The sequence below is a fragment of the Hyperolius riggenbachi genome, chromosome 5 (assembly GCF_040937935.1).
Source record: "Hyperolius riggenbachi isolate aHypRig1 chromosome 5, aHypRig1.pri, whole genome shotgun sequence".
NCBI lineage: Eukaryota > Metazoa > Chordata > Amphibia > Anura > Hyperoliidae > Hyperolius > Hyperolius riggenbachi.
Window position 1 is genome coordinate 44,773,311 of NC_090650.1, and position 23,193 is coordinate 44,796,503.

At 44.3% G+C, this 23,193-nt stretch overlaps 1 protein-coding gene across 3 annotated transcripts in view; it reads left to right on the forward strand.

Moving 5' to 3' along the window:
• Positions 1–23,193, forward strand: part of MALRD1 (MAM and LDL receptor class A domain containing 1) — a 407,541-nt gene that overhangs the window by 30,799 nt on the left and 353,549 nt on the right. For all 3 annotated transcript variants that reach the window (XM_068235591.1, XM_068235589.1, XM_068235590.1), the window contains exon 5: positions 1,437–1,543. In XM_068235591.1, the coding sequence (XP_068091692.1) occupies positions 1,437–1,543 (107 nt within the window). The remainder of the gene's footprint in view (positions 1–1,436; positions 1,544–23,193) is intronic.

Genomic DNA, 23,193 nt, shown 5'->3' on the forward strand with positions numbered 1-23,193 from the left:
GGACTTTTGGGGGTCGCAACATAAGAGGAGAGTGTGGCCGCAGATCGGTGGGGAGGGGGGACATCCCCCCCCCCTCCCTCACCTTGGTCTCTCCTCTCAGCGCTCCCCTCCTGCAATCTTTAGTGATGGCGGGCGGCGGCAGAATATCACATACCTCCATTGCGCCGGAGGTTCCAATCATTAAGTGCTTCATGTCACTTCCTGTGTAAAAGTCCCTGAGCGGGCCCTAGGGGGCAGGGGTTGCATCCCCTATTGTTACGCCGGTGAATGGGAACACAGTTTCCATTCACCATTCAAAGTGCCAGTGATCAATGATCACCATCATCAATGGGAGAAAATGAAAGTGAAAGCATACACGCTACACTTCCTGTGAACATAGGAATAAAGCAGGGGGGGCATCTAGTGGCCAAATAAAAAAATTACACCTACATACATAAGACAAAATAGAAATATTACATAAAAATAAATAAAATCCCACATTAATTAACCCATTACCTCCCCTCCTATAGTTACCAAAATAAAACACTTGTAAAAAAGAAAAAAATGCAATATTTAAAAACCAATACATAGTTACCTTAGGGACTCTTTTTTAAAATATGTTTGTCATGAGGGTATATTACTGTTATTTTTGCAAATGAGGGCTTGTAATTAGTGATAAATGCAAAATTCTAAAAAAAATAAATTAAAAAAAATACACCTTTATTTCCAAATAACATATTGTTACCATACATTGTACTAGGGACATATTTTAAACATTGTAATAACCAGGACAAATGGGCAAATAAAATGTGAGGGTTTTATCCACAGTAGCACATTTTAAAACTATAATGGCCGAAAACTAAGAAATAATTATTTTTGTTCTTTTTTTTCATATTTTTCCCTTTAAAGTGCAGTTAGAATACAATAATTCTTAGCAAAATGTAACACCCAAAGAAAGCCTAATTGTGGTGAAAAAAACAAGATATAGATAATTTTGTTGTGATAAGTAGTGATAAAGTTGTATGCAAATGAAAGAGAGAAGAGCTGAAATGTGAACATTGCTCTGGTCCATATAGAGAAAAAAGACTCAGTGGCGAGCTAGTTAAAATGTATCACCTGACCAAACTTATTCCATCATTCTCCAACAGTGCTGCTTCTCATGAGCAATTCTACTGAGAAGTAAAAATAATCAGCAATGACAATGAAACTGTTCTTCCATTGGTAAACTCTGGAGTCCTCAGGATGTGAGTCAGAACAATAGCTGCTACTACTGAATTGTTTTGCAGCTATTGTTACATCCGCTGAAATTTCCTCATCCTATTATTACTCAGCACATCTAGAATTATTTTCTTGTTACCAATGATAGAAAAGACTATAGTTCGTTCGGCATGCTTACAGATTTTTAGGCAGCGACATAATGACATTCCATAACTAATGCTTTCCCCTCATTTTCACAGGGCACTTTGCGTACTTCAGCGCCGATTCTGCTGCCGGAATGGAAACAGCCTCCGCACAGCTGGAAAGTGAATTTCTGGTGAATCCATTACCTGAGGCTGGCTGCCAGGTGAGACATACTGCTGTCTTCTTCACGTATCACTGCAGCTGTCTGCTAGATCTGACGCTGACACAGTGCTATCAGCTTCCCAAAAACAGCTACATACCACTGTCATATTTAGAGTGTAACTCCAATAAGAAAAATGGGGCAGCACATGTCCATAGGGACAGATATCCAGTGGCTTATTATGATGTAATCAGGGACGGATTTACCACAAGGCACTGTAGGCACGTGCCTACAGGCGCCTGATGATGGAAAGGCAGCTTACTCTCCTCCCAAATGCCTCCCTCCCTCCTTCCCTATGCAGAGTCCCGAGTCCTGCTCTCGGCATTCCACTGACCAGACCTCTCTTCAGTCTGGGACACCTCTAGCTAGCTTATACTTGGGGGAACCTCTAGCTACTTAATATTGAGGGCTCTTCTGGCTACCCAATATTAAGAGGTACCTGTAGCTACAGTACCTATGACAGGCAAGGGAAGTAAGGGAGACGGGACAGCTGGGACAGCCAGCACACTTGCGGTGCGGTTTGGTGGGTTTTTGTAGGTTCATGGAGGGCGGAGTCTAGGGTGCCAGGACATCTGTGCCTACAGGCTCCTGTGGTGTAAATCCGGGCCTGGATGTAATATTTCTTGTTATGCAGATATGCTGGACATACATCTTTTGGCTATTTGACCCTTACTACTGTCTCAATTTTTGGGTAAGAATTGCAATTGATGTATAGCCGCAAAACCCTATTGCAAAAAACAATAGGCGATTGTGATTGGGTATTGCAAAAAACCTCCCACAATCCTGCTGACACTGCACAGTGCATGCAATTAGGCAAAGGCACCCAGACCAGGTATAAAGAAAAAAAGGGGTGGGGGACATATAAGCATCTATTTTATTTTTGGATGTTACTTACATTTCGCTATAAAGGATGCATGAGGCGAATGATAAAAAATCTGATTTACTTACCTGGGGAATCCTGTAGCCCGTAGAAGCCCATGCATTCATTGCTGCTGCTCCGTTCTGCGGCAGTGTCCTGGAGGTCCCTATACAATGGCTGCTGATCTGGCCAGGTCGACGTACTGCATCTGCGCAAAATGCTCTCAGCAATGGAGGTGCGACCACAGGCTGCATGGCCACGCAATTGTGCATGCAAAGAAGTTAGTGGCACTGGAGAGGGGATATTGGGTCACTGGCGAAGAGTGAAGATGTGGCAAGGCACACATGGGATTCTAGGGGCTGGAGGAAGCCCCAGGTAAGTAATTCTGATCTTGGGCCTCATGCATCCTTTAACCACTTAGCAACTTCTGCCACGCTTTTCTACGTCCTTGCTTACAAACACCTATAAACACATGTAAATATTTGGTTCTGTTTTCTATTTTTAGAAAACTGAGTACATATAGCACCATCTTGTGGCCAAAAAGTAAAACTACTTCCAAATACACCATTATTTACTTACTATAGAAAAATTAAATACATTTTCATTATTTTTGAAACTCCTTCTCCCCTAACCCAAAATAAAATATTATCGCCATACTTTGTACTAGGGACACAATTTAAACATTGTAATAACCGGGACAAATGGGCAAATCAATTGTGTCTGTTTTATCTACAATAGCACATTTTATTTTTAAACTACAATGGCTGAAAGCTGAGAAATTGTGATTTTCTTCATTTTTTTCTTCTTCTTCCCTGTCAAATGCATATAAAATAATATAATTCTTAGCATAAGGTACTGCCCAAAGAAAACCTAGTTTTTCCCTCAAAAAATAATGTATAGATCATTTCAGTGTGATAATTAGTAATAAAGTTATTACCGAATGAATAGGAAGAGCTTTTGAAGGGGAAAAAAATCTGTGGTAGAGAAGTGGTTAACTTCTTGCCACCCGATCCATGCAGGGGCGTAGCAATAGGGGTTGCAGAGGTAGCTACCGCATCGGGACCCTTGGGCCAGAGGGGCCCCAAAGGGCCCTCCCCCAACTACAGTATTAGCTCTCTATTGGTCCTGTGCCCATAATAATGACTTCTATAGATGCTTTGAATAGTGGTAATCATTAAGAATGATCCCATGCTTTTCCTGCACCTCTGACACTGTAGTTGCCATTGGCAGGTTTTGGCGCGCCGTATCAATTGTTATGTATAGAGTGCTTTGGGGGGCCCCATTGTCAAACTTGCACCGGGGCCCACAGCTCCTTAGCTACGCCACTGGATCCATGCCAATTTGCGTGAACGCGGCGGCAGCCCCAGAACCGCTCCAGGCTGATTGGCGTGAACTGCCTTCTATGGGGCTAGCAGGAGAGCGCACACGCTGATGCGCGTGCTTATCCGCTTGAAAGGCGGAGCTCCACCTTCAAACTCCCGCCGCTCTGAGACTGTTAGACGGCGAAACGTCATCTAATATACCTGTACAGCGCTGCGATTGAAGGCAGCTCTGTACTGGGCACAGCCGTGTGGCACGGCTGTCACCCTGGGGGACACAGAAGCGATCATCGGTGATAGGCTGAAGCCTATCACTGCCGACCACTGTGATAGGCTGACAGTGGGAGGGAGGGAAAATCATAAAAAATACACATTTTTATATAAAAAAAAAGAATAATATTTTTGTATGCACAAAAAATGGAAGGCAGAACTAGGGCTGTAAATTTTTCCCATCTGCTGTAATGGAGGAGTTGCACTTTAAATTCAAAAGTAGATACTTTTTTTGTAAAGAATTTACAGCGGTGACTTTTCACACTTGAATTATTTCTTAAAGGATCTGTCCCCAGAACACCTTATTATCTCTGTTCCTGCTCTGTGGAGATATCCCGCCTAATCCTGCTGTCCTGTGTATATAATGCCAGCTGCCTCTGATGTAAATCGCAGAAATATTTCCTTTTCTGCTCCAGTGGTTCTCTGCCTGTTCATTAATGCGGGTATGATTAACTATTTCCTGGCCAGGTTCACATTTTCCTTCTATCTGGCTGCACACGCATGTTTTTTTTAAAGGGATACTGTAGGGGGGTCGGGGGAAAATGGGCTGAACTTACCCGGGGCTTCTAATGGTCCCCCGCAGACATCCTGTGTTGGCGCAGCCACTCACCGATGCTCCGGCCCCGCCTCCAGTTCACTTCTGGAATTTCTGACTTTAAAGTCAGAAAACCACTGCGCCTGCACGCCCGTGTCCTCGCTCCCGCTGATGTCACCAGGAGTGTACTGCGCAGACACAGACCATACTGGGCCTGCGCTGTGTGCTCTTGATGACATCAGCGGGATCGAGGACACGGCAACGCAGGCGCAGTGGTTTTCAGACTTTAAAGTCTGAAATTCCAGAAGTGAACCGGAGGCGAGGCCGGAGCATCGGTGAGTGGCTGCGCCAACACAGGATGTCTGCGGGGGAACGTTAGAAGCCCCGGGTAAGTTCAACTCATTTTCCCCTGACCCCCCTACAGTATCCCTTTAAGTAGCAGGAAAAAGGGCCTGGCTGAGGGCGCCGCCATAGACTCTATTGCAATTATCGTTAATACAGCAAAAAAATCAGAAAACCGGGCGCCGCAATAAATATTGTTAACAACATTAGAACATTACAGTTTTTGACGTATGTTATCATTTTAGAAGCTTGCAACGTTATAGTTTTTGTCATATTATTTTGTTTGTATGTACAGATTTTACTTTATCAAAGATATTATCATTTCTATGTGTAAAAGGGTGTTTCTGCAAAAGGAGTGGTTAGGGTCAGGCACCACCTGGGTGGTGGTTAGTTTTAGACAACACCGGGGGGGGGGGGGGTTAGGGTTAGGCACCACCAGGGGGGCTGGTTAGGCACCACAAGGGGCTGGTTAGGGTTAGGCACCACCGGGGGCGTTAGGGTTATGCACCACCGGGGGGTGGTTAGCGTTAGGCACCACCGGGGGGGGGGTGGTTAGGCACCACCGGGGGCGTTAGGGTTATGCACCACCGGGGGGTGGTTAGCGTTAGGCATCACCGGGGGGGGGGGGGGTGTGGTTAGGCACCACCGGGGGCTGGTTAGGCACTACAAGGGGCTGGTTAGGGTTAGGCACCACCAGGGGGTGGTTAGTTGTAGGCACCACCAGGGGAGGGTTTTGTGTGAGAGTAGGGTTCGGTTAAGCTGTATTGTTGAATTACGCAATGATTTTTAACGTCAATATCTTTTTGTTATTATTTTCCGTCTGTTTTTAAAACAGTATTTATTGTTAACCAAGTTTGACAACAATGTTTATTGTTATCAGATTTCACTTATCCAGTGGCGCCAGCCAGGCCCTTTTTTCACGGCGCCCTTTTTTCATGCACGTCTTTGTACAGTTCAGTTCCTAAAGAAGAACTGAAGCGAAGATAACATTCGTTTTAAATATAAATGCTATTATTATTAATTCAACAATATTTATTTAAAAAAAAATATTAAGTCAGTGTTTGCCCATTATAAAATCTTTTCTATCCCTAATACACATTCTGAAATGTATTCGAGTACAGGCAACATCTTTAGTCTTGTCAGGTGATCTCTGTGGAATGTTTGAGTTCTGAAGCTAGTACAAAGTATACTTGGTCTCCCAGAATGCTTTTGGGGTAGAATTCTGCATAGCTAATCAGCCTTTGGTAAATATCACTGGAAGGGTGTGGTTACATTCAATATGCAGCAATATATAGCCATAGGAAGTGTTTCTGATGCCGAAACCAGGAAAATAATCATAAAAGTGGGTATCCTGATAAATTTACTGCATCTGTGGGTATCCTGATTAACCTACTATATGTCATTACAGTGCCTCTTTAAATTGAACTAATGGAACTGCTAGTTTCCTGGATTAATCAATGTAACTCTTCTATGTATATATTACTGGTAATTTTTACTAATCATTGAATGGTTTTGATCTGATGGCACAATGGGGGTAAGAGGCACTCAAGGGTGTATAAAATTGAGTTAAAAACAAATAAAATGAAAAAAGGGGTGGCTTACCTCAAAAATGACAATCTCATATAAGAATGATATTTATTAGCACAGGCAAAGCGTTTCATGGGTACAAGCTCACTTCCTCAGGCCAATCACAGAGCGAGCAGTAAAAATAGCCAGAATAGTGAGCGCCTCCAGTCTAGGCCGAAGCCCTGAGTGGAGTCGGGTTATACATCTCCACCTGCCTCCAGTGGTCGGTTGCCCCTCATGCAACCCACCTTTGTAAGTATTTTCTTGTCTTCTTTCTAACACCAAATTGTATGACATTGTCAGGCTTGGCAAGATATCTGCCCACTGCTCAGTTTCTATGTTCCAATCTAACACCACCTTCTTCACCTTATGTTACGTGTCCCTGCTTGAATGGGAGGTGAGGAAATAACACCTGCCCGACTTCGGGTTACACCCAGGCCTTGTAGGTGCATGGTATAAAGCTGAACGTAGAGTGGACTAAATAACCCACCAGAACCCGAAAAGGAGACAAAAGCAAAGTCCAGTAAACAATCCGAGGTCATACGCGTAATATCAGTGATATCGAGGTACACAAGGAGCAGGCAATATCAGAGTCAAGCAATCCAAGGTCAGTCCAGGCAGAGTTCAAAGAGTAGTCAAGATCCAGGCAGAGAGTTGGTACAGGCAGCAATCAGAGAGCAATAGTTGGTTTCCAGGCAAGGTCGATACACAAATAATCTAATATGACAATAAGCACCCAGCAATAAGCACACAGCCAAGCTATCACGGGCAACATCAGATTGTCACAGCAAGCTTTAAATACTAGCTACATCCAATCAGTGGCCCTCCACACAACACAGCAACCATTTACATGTAATCCACCCTGCCTGAGTGTCAGCTGACTAACAGATCAGTTGACACAAGATACAAGCCTGCCTATGTGTCAGCTGACTAACCTGTCAGCTGACACTAAGTCCTGCGTTTCATTAGGGCATAAGACGGATATCTTCTCCAAAATGTCCGTCCCCCTTCAGTGCTGGAATACAATCTGTCAGGAGCGGCGCGCGCAGCCCTGTCGGGAAGGACGCTGGCATTGCTAGGGGCTGTTTGCGCGGATGCGGAATTGGACTGATCGGCTTGTGTCTCACCGCTGAGCCCACATGGTGGGAGCGTACAGGTAAGTCCAGATAGACATGTTGCACTATTTGGGCTCCCGTTGTCTTTTTGTGCTTCTTTTTCAAAGTGTCAAGGCAATACATCCCCATTTGCTCTGATGGGCACTGGAAGATATACCCTCTGGACACAATATAAACCTGTGGGTATACGTATTTGGTGAGCTTATATTCTGGCTTATTAATACACAGTTCAGTGCTCATCTGCAATTCTAATTAAGTTATTTCAAGTCCAACATATGTGGATAAAACATTTTTTTCACATCCAGTGCAGTTTGTTGTATACATGCATAAAGGAGTCCATACCACTAAATCAGAGCCGGATTAAGGCCACATGGGGCCCTAAGCAAAGTTGCAGATTAAGGCCCCCCTCCCTCCACCCCCTCTGCTCCCTCCACCCATATATAACACACACAAACACACGTGCGCGCGCACACACACACACACACACGCACACACACATAATACACACACAATACATACACACCTAGAACACACACACACACACAATACATACACACCTAGAACACACACACACACAGTTTATATAAGACAAAAATGCCAACATGCTACTATAGTCCAGAAGTAGCTGAGAATTGCACAGGACAGGACGTTATATAACTATAGGTTGCTGCTGTAGCTAGCTGCAATGCATGCTAGGGTGTCTAGAGAGCAGGGGGTAAATTGTGTGTACTCACTGAGGGGAGACATACTCCCAAAGCACGACCAGAACAGAAGGCATGTCTCAGCAACTGGGGAGATAGCAGTGCTTCCGGTCTATTCCTAAAGCAATGGAAGAAGCTGGCTCTGGTTACCTCGACAACCACACACCATAGCCCTGGAGGAAGAATGCCTGGAATGCACAGGCACATTAAACATGAGGCAGACTGATTCTTGGAGGTCCAGGTCGTGAGGCTGCTTGTAAAGGAGCACAGCTCCATACACTGAGACTCCTTCAGGAGGAGAGCATAGCTGTGTCAGCTGTGTGATCAGGACAGGCAGCACAGGTATATGATGACAGCACACAGGAAAGGTGGATCAGGTTACTTACTGCAGATAGTGGTTCCTGCCTGCCACGATCCACCTGCTTAATAAGTCATCCTGATCATGCCCAGCACTGGTGACCCTGGATCACCCCCAGCACATCCCTCACTCACAGACCCATCACACTGCCCAAGGCTTGCCTGAAGGAGGAACAAGGTTCACCTCCCAGTACATAGGCAAAACCCGATCTCTTCCAACAGCTCACAGCAGAAGAGGGCACGCACATCTCTGCCAAAAATGCCACATCTACCTTTCCTGCTGATCAGATCTTGCGGCTTCCTCTGTTTTTCCCAGTGCTCTCTGCTTCCTCCTTCTGCTGTCACAACACGTTTCCTATTCCCGCTCTTGAGAGGGCCACTAAAGATGAGGTCAGCAGCCAGCGTCAGCCAGCCACAGTGAGCAGCACACTGATGCGACCCACGCTGATTCTCTGCCGGCTGGTAGAGCGTCTCCTCACCATGGCAATGGAAGCTTGTTTTTGGAAAGGGGGGGACCAATATCAGCACAGCGGCAGGCAGTTAACAGGAAGGATTACATGCTGATGGGGCCTCTTAGCCGCAGCAGCAGGCATGAAAAAGATACAAGAATAAATGCTGATGGGGCCCTTTAGACCTTCATAGGGCCCTAATCAGCTGCTTGTTTTGCCTGGTTGATAATCCGGCCCTGCACTAAATCTTAAACCATTAGATGTAGATGTTGTTTACTTCACGTAAGTTTTTCCACCACCAAATAGCACCCTTCAGGAAACAGACTCACCAAATTGCAATGACCACTGCTAGACTGGTCAGATTTCGAATGTATCCAGGAAACCTCGGTGCCTCAGGAAGGATCCTGGTCCCAATATCAGCTCAAATTCCATATACTGTATGCCATATACCTCACATCAAAAAACTCTCATAGCGTGATTCAGTTTAAAAACATAATACCTTTATTAAAAGATTACACTCACATGCTCCTCGATAAGTATTACACATAGAGTTTTGTTTATGGGCTCTCCCCCATTACCAAAGCTGGAAGTCCAAAGGTAGGTTCGCACACCAGCTTTTCAGATAAGCCAAAGATAGTTTTATTCCATCATAATGTGTCAACACTATGCATGACAATTGTTTCGGGGCCACGCAGGGTCCCCTTCCTCAGATACGTGCAGACTGATGTTTGCTTTGCATCAAAGGTTCAGCACCCACATACAGTACGGAAAGGTGTGCCGCTCCTGATTCCACAATTCCATTACCAAAGCTGGGCTGTGCTGTGTCTCCACCTCTTGGTATATCGTATAGGTGCTTCTCTCCTTCACTACCGCCGCCTGCGAACTCCCAATGCGTCCATTTCCCACCCTACTAGTTTTGTAACTGTCTCGTTACTTATCAGAGGTGTAACCCAGTACCGCGATTCCCTCTCACCACAAGGCACAGTGAGAGATGCCTGAGAGAAGAATGGGGACAGTCTGTCAATAATTACCGTTTTGAAAAACAAATACAATTGTTCTCATTAAAATTAGAATAACAATGCAGAGCAGATGCAATAACTGATGAAGAGCACCTAGCAGGCCTTCTGGAGTTGGGGCCCAGTTGCAACCCTGTAACCTCAGTTCCCATAGCGCTGCATATGATTATTGAAGTATTGCAGAATTATTGTGTACCCCATGTTCGTTTCTTACTTTGTAAAGTGTCATGGAATATGTTGGCCTTTATTAATCAATAATTATAATAATACTATGATGATGATAGCATTAACAATTAAAGGTTATCTTCTGTGAACACTGCATGACAAAATATTTGTTCCAAAGCTAGACCCGGTCAAACAGCATGTTGCCATAGCAACGTACACGTTAACGCAGTAATGCCCTAGGCGCTAACAGGTTAACAGGCCATATTAATGGTTAAATTGCTGCATGCTCCTTACACACAGCAACTTCACACAGCGTATTGCATCTTGCTCATGCTGAGCTCACAAATGAATTTCTAGCCCTGTGTACCACTTAAAAGGAATCTGAAGTGAAAATAAACATATTATAAAAGGAATTAGCCAACCTAAGCCCTTTTCAAAACTGTCACCATGCATGCGCCCACCGTGCACGCACACGCCCGCCCTGCGCGCACACGCCCACCCGCCCCTTGGCCTCGTCCTCCCCTGCAAGACGCCCATCACTCCCCCTCAGTGTCTCTGCGTCCCTGCACATGCGCAGAACGCAAAAACACACACACAGGGGCATGGGACGCAGAGACACAGGTTTTATTAGGTAGGATTGTATGTGTAGTACAGCTAAGAAATAAAACATTAGCAGCACAGATATTGTTTCCAGTACAGGAAGAGTTAAGAAACTTCAGTTGTTATCTATGCAAAAGAGCTTCTCTGAACTCCAGGACCCAAAAAGTCATGGACAGCACTGTCTTTTGAAGCTCTTATCTCAAATGTCTCTCATTGTGTCTTGTTTGTTTATGGTTTTCCTGCAGCGGAAAGTTGAAAAGGTCATCAGCTCTGCTCTGTGAAATCATTTAAAATGCTGAGTGTAATGTGTAAACTGTATATATTAAAGAATGGTGCAATGTTATAAAAAAGACTTGTTTCTTTGCTACTATTAATTATCTGTACTACACATACAATTCATTATATCATACTTTTTTTTCACTTCAGTGTCACTTAGAACTTAGCAGAATTGTGTTTTGGAAAGTTCATTAATAAAGAATGTGGTCAGGAGCAACACTAAATTTCCATTGATTAGGTGGTGGGTCATTTGGCAAATATATTGTTTTGCCAGTGGTGTAGCAATAGGGGTTGCAGAGGTTGCAAACGCATCAGAGCCCTTGTGCTAGAGGGGCCCCAAGAGGCCCACCCTCAACCACATTATTGGTCCTGTGTTGGTAATATTCCTTTCTATAGTTGCTTTAAATAGTAGTGATCACTAACACACTGGTTCCCATCCCTTTCTTGCACCTCTGACATTGTGGTTGTCCTTGATTGGTTTTGGTGCGCTGTACCAATTGCGATCTATAGAGTGCTTGGGGGGCCCCATGTAAAACTTGCACTGGGGCCCAGAGCTTCTTAGCTACGCCACTGTGTTTTGTTTTGCCTCAAACCGCATATAATTAGCAAAGGGGTGGTGCAATGGATTTCTGGTCAGATTTCTATTAAAATGTAATTGAGAGGTGTATTGATTCCAATTTTTTAATCAATTTCTAGTTAGAAATTGCACAGTCATTTGTCATCTGGAGTCAACCCTTCTCTGGCCACTTGTCATGAACTTACTTACTAACTTGACCAGTGGCGTTGTTGAATTCTTTGAGTGCCACAAGTCATTACCAGACTGCTCATTATCTCCTTCCCTTTTCCTGCACAATGTACTTTGGAGCATACTGGTAGGTATATTTACCTTGACAAAAGCGGGGGCGGAATAAGCTCCATGAGGATCGTGGGACAAAGGGAACTTGGCGTCCCCTACCTCCCCCCCCACCAGCAAAGCCATCCCCTGGGGCCCTTGAGCCAGCTGCCACACGCCCTGGGTGGTCTCCCACCGACTGCTCCTTGGGACCTTGCATGATGTGTAGCTGCACTACAATAACTCACCTGTCCCAGCGGCTGCTCCACCCATGCTCACCTTCTAACCCCGCTGCCTGACTCTTCTCCATGCGGCTCATGTTATGCATAAATATCCTGCGCCGGGTCATGGAGAAGAGGCAGGCAGCGGGCTGAAGGCGGAGCATGGACGGAGCAGCCACCAGGAAAGGTAAGTTATTACAATGCAGCTATACATAGTGCAAGGGTGTCTTGGGAGCAGTCAGGGGGAGACCACCTGGAAGGGGTGGTGTGGGGGGCCTGGCAGCGGTCGGGGCCCCCTTTGCTTCAATGGCAATAGGGGTGCTCATACAGAATTGAAATCTCTGCATTTCCAACCGGAAATCCGCATTTCTGAGCGGAAATTTGAAAACGGGAATCCGAAATAGAAATTCCGCGGAAATCCGATTTACCACAACTCAGTAATTTTAGCACAATCACAGAAATCGGAAGCATTGGACCAATCAGAGAATGCAGAGTTTTTCAGCAAAATTTTTATTTCATAATAATAACAAGACTTTTTTAACTGAAGATTTTCCGGTTTTTTTTCAGTTTTTCCATTTTTTTTGCCCTGACTAATGACTAATAAAATACTCCTCGGAAATCGGAAACCGTAAAAATGGAAATCAGAAAAATGGAAATTTGGAAATGGGAATTTCTGCAGAATTGGAAGTGGGCATTTCGGACCATCCCTAAATGGCAGCGTTGGCCCTAGACATAAACTTATCAAGGAGTAGTGTTGCTCATCACGAGCTCGTGATCATGGGTAACCCGTGATCATGAGCTGTTTTTCCTGATCACGAGGTCGGATTCGGAATTCGTGATCGCCTCTTGATCATGGATTCAGTTCCGAAAGCGCCCGTGATCGTGGTCCAAATCCAGCTCGTGATCATGGGCCGTGACTATTACCTGAAAACCGGTTAATAGCAAAGCCCCCTTATAAGCTAGAAACACCAAATTTGCAGGATATGTTAAGTTGAACAGTGGCAACAAGGGGATTTTTTTTTCCAAAAGACCTTATAGTTTTTGAGAAAATTGATTTTAAATTTCAAAGGAAAAAAGTATACATTCAAATGCAGTAAATGACAGTTAATGTATTTACAGCATTTAAATGTATACATTTTTTCCTTTGAAACGTTAAAATCAATTTTCTCAAAAACTATACGTTATTTTCATCTTGTTCCTACTGTTCTTCTTAACATATCTGGCAAGTCTGGTGTTTCTAGCATGTAAGAGGGCTTTGCTATTAACCGCTAAAGTCAGCGGGTTTTGGTGGGTTTTTAATCATGAATACTTTTTTCATTTGAAACTTTAAAACCAATTTTCTTAAAAACTAAAAGTTCTTTTTGAATTTTTGTTTACGTTGTAGCCACTTCTCACCTTTATAATCCATGCAATTTTGGTGATTGTAGCATGTATGGGAGCTTTGCTATCAACGTTAAAGTCCGAGTCGAATTCGAAATCCATTTCAAATCGGGATCACGATCACGGCGTATCCGGATTTCGATGCTGCTGTGGCCGGATCTACTCGAATTCATGATCGGGGGTATCTGAGCAACTCTGTCGAGGAGTTTCTACACATATACAAGCAAAGAATACCTACACTGGACTAGAAAAAAACATTTATTTCTGACAACTGACGTGGCCCTTTAATCAAGAAATAATATATATTTATGAACTAAACGGGCCGCTCTTGTCTTCGTTGCGAACGCTCGTGGCTCTCAAAATATTTCTTTTTTTTTCTTCTTGTGCTGCCACACTGAGCCATCTCTGTTATATTTAGGACTGATCTGACTGCGCACTCTCATGAATGATAATATAATGCCACCCAATGTAGCTGCCTAGCGGTGATTTATGAACATGTCTGCCATGAGTCATGATGTGATGAACCACCCCCTATAAAACAACAGCACCTAAAGTGATCATTATCTCCCACAAGAGGTAATAAAGCGTTTGATAAATAGGGGACTCCAGGTTTTCCTAGAATGGCTCAGGTTATTTATCTCCTGCGCTCTCACTGTTACTAATGTAGAAATGTAGAGGAACTGGCCCTCGGATTTGTGTGTCCGGAAGATTAATATTCCAGGGGACAGAGAGATATATAATGTGAGCGGCTGTTCAAGATTTTCATTCCTCCCAACTTTTTAACATAGGAGAGAAGGACAACTTTGAGAATGATTGTTGCACCTCCTCTGCCGTACTTCCATCATTTCAGGTAGGTAGAAAAAAATATATAGATTAGCAATATACATAATTTTAATATGTTTTAATATAGTTACTGTGGAGAGAGTAAGAGAGAGAGAGAGAGAGAGAGAGAGATAAAAAAAAAAGCAACAACAAATAATGTACGAGTGTCACACATTGGGGAATACATACTACTAAGGACAGCTTGATTTATTGCAGGAGGTACCGAGTGTGAAGTAGGACATTGTTCAGAGCACCCTCTATTTGAACCACAGTTTTTGGCGGCTAAAGTTCCTGTTATAGCCAGTGCTAATTGCGTCTATTAACATTAGAGTTGGCTCAAACCTCCGATTTTCAGTTCGCGAACCTCGAATGTGAACTTTTGCAAAAATTCGGTTCGCGCAATAGACTTCAATGGGGAGGCGAACTTTGAAAACTACAAACATTTATGCTGGCCACAAAAGTGATGGAAAAGATGTTTCAAGGGGTCTGGTTCACACTTGCGGTTTTGCAAAAACCGCACCGGATGTCCGGACCGCACCGGAGCCGGATCGGACCTGAACCGTACGGTTCCTGTCCGGATCCGGTCCGGTTGCATACGGTTTCCGTGCGGTATGAACACGGTTGCGGTCCGGATCCGGATTCTTAAAGAGTAACAACCTGTATAAAAACAAAAAAAAATGTTGGGGTCTGGGAGGTCAGCAGAAGGGGGACCTGTGGAATCAGGCCCTCTGCTGTTTAGCACTCACCTCCACCTCCGACATGCTGCCAACATCTCCGGATCCGGATCCAGCTGTGCTGCTCCACTCCAAAATGCTTGCCCATGTGTCCCCAGCCAATATCGCCGCAAAAATCCGCATAGGAAGTGGGGTAGAACATCCGGATTTTTTGCCAGTGTGTTGTGCGCTCTCCGGTTCTCATTGGTTTCCATTGGCCGGATGGTGCAGTCCGGCTCCGCCCCGGATACGGCTGCCGGAGGAGCCGGACCAAAAAATAGCGCATGTTGGAACGGACACCGGAGTCCGGATCCGGTCCGGCTCCGGTCCGGACGAAACGGACACATGTGAACCCTGGCATAGATTTACATTGCTATGCCGTGCGTCCGTTTCGTCCGGCCAGCATGCGGTGCGGCTCCGGCACGGCTATTCCGGATAGCCACCGCTAATGTGAACCGGGCCTAACATCTGAGTTTTTGATTGGAGGAGTGGGATACATGCCAAAAGTCCCGGGGAAAAATCTGGATTTGACGCACAGCAGAGTTTTAAGGGCATAAATCTCATTGCATGCTAAATTGGAGGCCTAAAGTGCTTTAAAACATCTTGCATGTGTATACATCAATCAGGGAGTGTAATTAGTGTACTGCTTCACACTGACAGACCAAACTCACCGTGTAACGCACCGCAAACAGCTGTTTGTGTAGTGACGGCCATGCTGAACTGGTGCGCACCATAGCCAGAGTGCAGGCGATAGCGGTTTTCAAGCCCACATGGTCACTGAGCTGAGGTAGCTCAATGACAGAACAGTGACTGTCCAGCTGATTGAATTTGGTCTGTCCACAATAAAGCAACAACCTTATTATCTTGGGTGTGCTCCCTGAGACACTGATATAGCCGGCGGTCATTGCTTCATTTTGATACGCAAGCCCCTTCACCGTTGCAAGGTAACGATCACGAAGGGGAATTGACACATGTACATGCCTTTTGTTTTGTTGTTGCAGCTGTAGTGCAACCAGAAAAGATAGGAAGGCATGTACATGCACCAGAAAAAATTGTTATTGGTTTTGTTAGCGGGCGCTGCTAGCAGCGGCCTTAAAAATTCAGGAATCCGCCTGGAGTCCTGGACCCTGTTGGTGGTGGCGGAGAAGGCAGTCAAGCGGCGTGCAGGCAGAGATGCTGTGTGGGGACCGACTTAGTCTTGGGGCCGGCAGTCACACGGCGTGCAGGCAGAGATGCTGTGTGTGGGGACTGAACAAGCTTTGCAGACCACGTGGTCAGATGGACCCTTGACCCAACGCTGTGTGCCAGAGATGACACCACTTGCCTTTCAACATCACGGTACAGTTTGGGTATCACCTTTTTTGTGAAATAATTGCGGCCTGGTATCTTCCATTGTGGTGTGTGGCTTTGCTTTTGTGTGCTGCTTTTCCTCAGGTGGTCATCCCATTGCAGTTTGTGCTTTGTCATCATGTGCCTTCATAAGGAAGTTGTCTTGGTTTTGGTCTTTCCATGGCTCAATTTTTGGTGGCAGAGATTACATATGGCATTGCTCTCATCTGAGGTAGACACACACAAAAATGTCCACACCGCTGAGCCCTGGGATGATCGCACTTTGGTGGTGGCGGCCGACTGAGTGTTAAGTGGGGTGCCAGAATCAGAGCAAGAGGAGGAATATATGTCACGTGGAAGCTGAGAAAGATTAGGTGTTCTGTGTTAAATAGTCAACTACATCCTGACAATCTTGGGGGTTGATGACACGTGACTTCTTCTGAACAATGTACTTTGGTCCAGGGCCGCACAAAATCATGACAGCACGACCTCGAACAGACCTGCCAGGTGGCCTGCCTCTGCCTCTGCCTGTTTTGCCCATATTGGGGGGGATGAAGTGAAAGGTATGCACTTAGTTGACTAATACAATGTGCAGTTACACAGGTGCAGTGAACAGGTAGGCAGTGACTGGTATCAATACAATGTGCAGCTGTCACATACACAGGTACCGTGAACAGGTGCAGTGACTGGTGCTATATAACACTGCGTGTGCTCACGTAGGTAGGTGCACTGAACAGGTAGGTATGCAGTGATTGGTATTACAAATGTGCAGCTGTCACACACACAGGTAGTCACTGAATGTGCTGGGCCTGGCAGTGGCACAGTAGGAATTACCAAGGGGCCAAGGGCCAGCTGCGACTAACTGACAGGGCTGTATATGCAACACAAATGTCTGGGACACACACACAAAAAACAAAATAGATCACAAGAACAACATTAGCTCTCAAAAGAGCTGTTGAGGGGTGCTTTTTAGCAATAAGTATCAGCAAGGAGCAAGCTAACAAGCCTAACAAGAGCTTAACTAAGCTTTCCCTATGTCTACAGCAGGTTCTCTCCCTTCTCTAATTACTGCAGCCACACGAGTGAGTGAAAAGGCTGACGCTGCCTGCCTTTTATAGGGGGGGGGGGGGGGGGGGCTCCAGGAGAGCGTGTAGCCCGAATGGCTACCCTGTGTCTGCTGACTGTGATGTAGAGGGTCAAAGTTGACCCTCCCTAATGATGTAGTATAGGGGGCGGGTTGAACTCGCATATAGTTCGCGGTTCACCGTGAACGCGAACCACCGAGGTTTTCATGAATACATTTGCGTGTGAACCATTCGGGCCATCTCTAATTAACATGGGTGCCTATGGCGGTGTCTACATTGCCCTGGCACTGGAGGCGACCAATAAATATTGGTGGGGATTGCAGCAAAGGGAAGAGACGGTTAGGGCTAGCCTTGGGTAGCGAGTCGGTTTAGGATTAGGCATGCTGGGTGTCAGTTAGGTTTAGGCATCGGTTTGGGGGTCGGTTAGTGTTAGGAATCTGTTGGCAGGGTGGTTTGGGCTAAGTATCAGTTAGTGTGATTGGTTAGGGTTTGGCATCGGGTGGAGGGAGGGGGGATTCATTAGGGTTAGGTATCTATAGAGGGAGGGTGCAAGTGAGAATGAGGTCAGGTTAGGTGATAGTAAAATATTGTTAAGAATTACCAATATTTTACTATCGCCTTTACACAGAGCCAAATAGTAAAATATCTACTTTATTCTACTACTAGCTATCTCTGGCTTCTTTTTTGCATGTACGCCCAACAATGACCCACCATTCAGGTTCTGTTATCAGTATCACTCCAAATACATGTTATACAAAAACATCTAACTTGATGGTGCACATAGTTTAGCCAGCCAGATCTATAGCTTCGCTAGTTTTGGCCAACAATCTACCAGAAGTCCATGAAAGGTCTTGCAAGCTCAGCTCGGTAGCATGAACTGCCCTATGGGGAGGTAACGGAGAGGAGAAGCAGGAAACCCCCCCTTAACAAATTAGCTTATTTTGTTGCCCATTCACATGGCACCACCATAGATTTAGAGCTGGTCCACACTAGACACAGTTGCAGGACGGACACTGCAGTCCGGATCAGGGGAAGTACCCACCGTACTGCAAACTGATGAAAGTGCATCAGTTTTGCATCAGTTTCCGTTCAGTTTTTCCCTGACAGAAAACGTCTCTATCATTAGGAAGGAGTGGGAGGATTTTTTTGGGCCAATCATAAAGCTCAGGCTATCCGTTTTAACATCCGTTTTTTGCCTGTGGAGCTGGAGATGCGTTTTCTCATTGCTTTCACTACCCCCTGCGTGTATCCGTGGTCCTGATCCGTTGCGTGAAAATGCAGCAGATCCGGACCTTCCGTTCAGGTTTTGAAAACGGATCCCGGCAAACGCAGACGGATCAGTTTCTTACTTGGGTGAGGCTGGCTGCTATTATCAACATTAGTATCCGGGACTCCGTTTTTCATCAGGTTTGAAAAACGCAGCCACGGATACGTTTCCGGACCTAGTGTGGACTAGCTCTCACTGCATCTTTCAGGAATGGAGCAAGCTGTAATGTTTTGGTGCTGGTTCTCCAAATTGGTGCCAAAATATAAATTAATAGGATAGAGCAGTGATGGCTAACCTTGGCACTCCAGCTATGACAAAACTACAAATCCCATCATGCCTCTGCTTCCCCGAGTTATGCTTTGAGCTGTCATAGTACTGCAATGCCTCATGGGACTTGTAGTTCCACCACAGCTGGAGTGCCAAGGTTGGTCATCACTGGGATAGAGGAAGGTTATATTTAAGAATTTGGGTTCAGGAAGGGATGTACGTTGGTTGAGGGGGTAGGTGAGATTTAGGTATCAAAAAGGGTTTTACTTGAAGGACTGGGATGTAACTTTAGGGGAGAAGGTTGGGGTTAGGCATTAGGAAGGGGTTTACATTAGGGGGACGCTGGAGTTAGACATTAGGAAGGGGAAAAGGATAATGTTAGGCATCAGGAAGGAGTCAACATAAGATAATATACCGCTATTAAATCGGCACAAAATTACGCGGAATTGCAAATTTTCAATTCCTGATTACGTTTACATGCAACATTAATTAAGATTGTTCCTGAAAATGTGTATTGTAAGTTTACATTGTGATTGCGAATTATGGTGTGAAATTATGATTATGCAAAATCCATGCTCATCACTACACACATATGCTTAAATTGCAATTTTTTTAGGGAGAGCAGAATTTCACCTTAAACATCACACTCCTTGGATTTTCAGACACGATTCTGCTGCTTAAAGTGGTCTGAAACTCTGCATTTCTTCATTGCTCTAAAAGATACTTATAGCCTTAAACCTACTAGCACAAAACAAATTGTAGCAGAACAGCATTCAAACAGTTACAGGGAACCTGAAGCAAGGAAAATTATTTAAAATAAACACATGACATAGCTGCAAATGAATATTACATACTAACCTCACCATCAGTTCCTCTCAGAAGCTCACCATTTTCTTCTTACCGTGATCCCTTCCAGTTCTGACAAGATTTTGTCAGAACTGAAATATAACAGTTGCTGTCAGTTGTATATCAGCAGCTGTCAGTTACAACTGAACGTACAAAGTAATGTCCATGTTTCCCTATTGCTCAAGTGGGTGATATTTAAGTTTAACAGTGTGCTGACCAGGAAGCTGTTATGTAATGGCCATTTTAAAAATGGAGGATGGAGAATTCCATTTGTTTACAGTGGACAAATGGGACGCAGTAGAGGAGAAAGAGATTGAGGAGTAGTCTACACAGGAGGTAAGTATGACCTGTTATTTTGGCTTTTTATTTTCAGTTCAGGTTCTCTTTAAACACAGCACTTTGTCCTGCCCCTTCAGTTTATGGACCACATCCAAAGAGGAGATAACTTTATATTTTGTTTACATTCCGATGTTGTTACATTCTTAGCTGCTTCAAGCATGCTCGCAGTACAGAAGAGCTCCCTAGAAGATTTTATTATATTATAAAAAGCAGCTTGAATAAAATGCAGTGGCAGCTTTCAGAGAAGATAAGCTGTGCTTTGGAAACTTGTAATTTGTAAACAGACAGTATTACTTGTGCACAAAAGCAAATATAATAATTATATGGGTGATAAAAAGTAGGAAAATATATTTTTATTGAATGTTATGTCAGATCACTTTAAAGAGGAACTGTCACGAAAATCTTAAAGTTTAAAACCCATACAAATAAGAAGTATGTTTCTTCCTGAGAAAAATGAGTCATAAATGACTTCTCTCCTATGTTGCTGGCATTTACAGTAAAGGGTAGAAATCTGACATTACCGACAGGTTTTGGGCTAGCCCATCTCTCCATAGGGGATTCTCAGGATGGCCTTTCTTCTTTATAAAGACACTCCCTGAAAAAGATTTATACAAAGATGCTGGCCAGCCTCCCTGCTCACTGCACACTTTTTTGGCACTTGTACAGAGCAACTGCTATTCGCGAAGTGCATTTTAAAAATGGAGAAATCCGTGTGACACCCCCCCCCCTCCCTTCCCATGAGGAGATGGGCTAATCCAGAACCTGTCGGTTCTGTCAGATTTCAACTACCTACTGTAAGTGACAGCAACATAGGAGACACATAATTTATGACTCATTTTACTCTGGAGGAAACACACTTATTAATTGTATATGTTTACATATATTTTTGAATTTTAAGATTTTCGCGACAGAGGTCCTTTATTTGAATGAATCCAGTATTTCCAGAAAAAAAAAAAAAAGGTAGCAAAAAACAGAGCCGGCAGCCATGCAATGTTTTCAGCGACCTGCTTCATGTTTGAACATCACAGAGCTACTCTTGTGGGACTTGTCTCCTGTTATTCCTTCTGCTTCCTTTTAAGGAGCAGGAAGTGTTGTTTACCTCTGCTACACGGAGCCCCCTTAATGTACACAGGGTAGACATTATACAAGGTGCTTCTCCTGCTCACCAACCATTCCTCTCTTGATGTCCTGACTCTGATCGTAATGAGGAGGAAAGCAGCGCAGCGGGCCAGAGGAAGTGCGCAGAGGCAAATTCCTTCTGCCTTGGAATATATCCGAAACCTCTTTATCCCAGATATGAATTATTTAATATATTCACGCTGCAAATCACACATTTCTTGACAGGGGAGGGAAGTCCCTACTGTTTATTTAAATTGCTAAGTCCTCTCTTGCTCATCTGCATTTAAATTCCCAGCCAGCGTTCCGGGGCTGATAGATCTTTGTTTTGTTTTCACACTGTGATCAGTTGCGTTCCGGCTAAATGCAGACGTGAGCATTCGTTCTGAGACAATGGAAGACCCGGCACAAGCTGCTGTTGGCTTCTGTTTTTCTACTTCTTCGTGTTCTGTAAGGAGTCCGTTGTGATACACTTCAAAGGAAACGTCGTTTTTTAAACTGGTTTTTATCGTGTATAATTGCGGCAGACATGGGGCAAAGCCGGGAATGACGTCGCAAAGGATGTCCGCTGAAAATAATTATTGCGTGGGTGGTGGATACATTTCTTCATTAGTCACAAAATAAATAAACATCGGTAAAAACACTCAACGAATTAAAAAGGCATCACAACCACATGTAGTGGCATGTACAACATTATTTAGTAGGTCGACTTATACACGGGGTCGACTTGTATTCGAGTATTTACGGTAATTATCCCCGTGTAAGCATCAGAAAGACTTCCTATATGTAATCCTATCCTACCAGTGATGTTTAGCCCAGGCGAAAATGTCACAAAGCCGCCTTCTCCCAGTGCATTCTGGGAAATCAGGGTCCATATGCAATTCACTTTTTCTCCTGAGTTTTCTCCTACGTGATATTTCCACACCTTTCCAATAAATTGCCTTTTAAGTCACCAGGAAGCAAGACAAGACTTAAAAATATTTTCATAGTACTTTTTCAACTTCTTTTTGGTACTTTTTTGATTATAAAATGCTGAAAAGTTATTTGAAGAAGTTAAAAAAAATTATCTCCTAGGAGAAAACTCTGGTGAAAAAGCTAATTGCATATGGGCCCAGGTGTTGTTTCTGCTCACGCCAGAGCACACAGCAAACGTTCTGCAGTGATGTAACTTGCCAGCAATAAAGATGTCGCCATCCGTGATAAATTTCAGAATGTAAATCAGCGAGAGGAAAGATTTTACCGCGGGCAAACACTGACTAAATAATGTATAAATGAATGTTCTAAAATATTAGCAATTAGTATGCCTGTGGCTGGCTTGGCTTCCAAATCCATAAAAATGTATTTTGGCCCTTTAAAAGTACTGTATACAGTTAGAGTAAGCTAAATGAGGCAGCCCACCCAACGCTGTAACTACCATTATTGGGAAGGTCTCAAGAGGGAAGAGGTTGTATTTTATCTGAAAGGGGGACCCAAGAGATTTCCTGTAATGTAATTTGTATGTGGCCCACCACATTTTTTTATGGAATCTGATGGCTGCTCTTCTGTGGTCTGTATATAAAATCATTCTTAAACCGTTGTGCTTTTATGTCACTTTCTCCTTTTTGAAATTCATAGACATGGGGCTTGATTCACAAAGCGGTGCTAACTGTTAGCACGCCTGTGAAAACCCCCTTAGCACGTCTAAACAAGCTTTTCGCGCATAAAACTTTACGCGCACAAAACTTTATGCGCGTAAAACTTTATGCGCGTACTGCACAGAGCGCAGGGCGCACCGCGCGAAGTGCCCATTAAAGCCTATGGGACTTAGCGCACGTAAAACTTTGCGCGCGTAAAACTTTGCGCACGCAAAGTTAGCACGCGATCTGA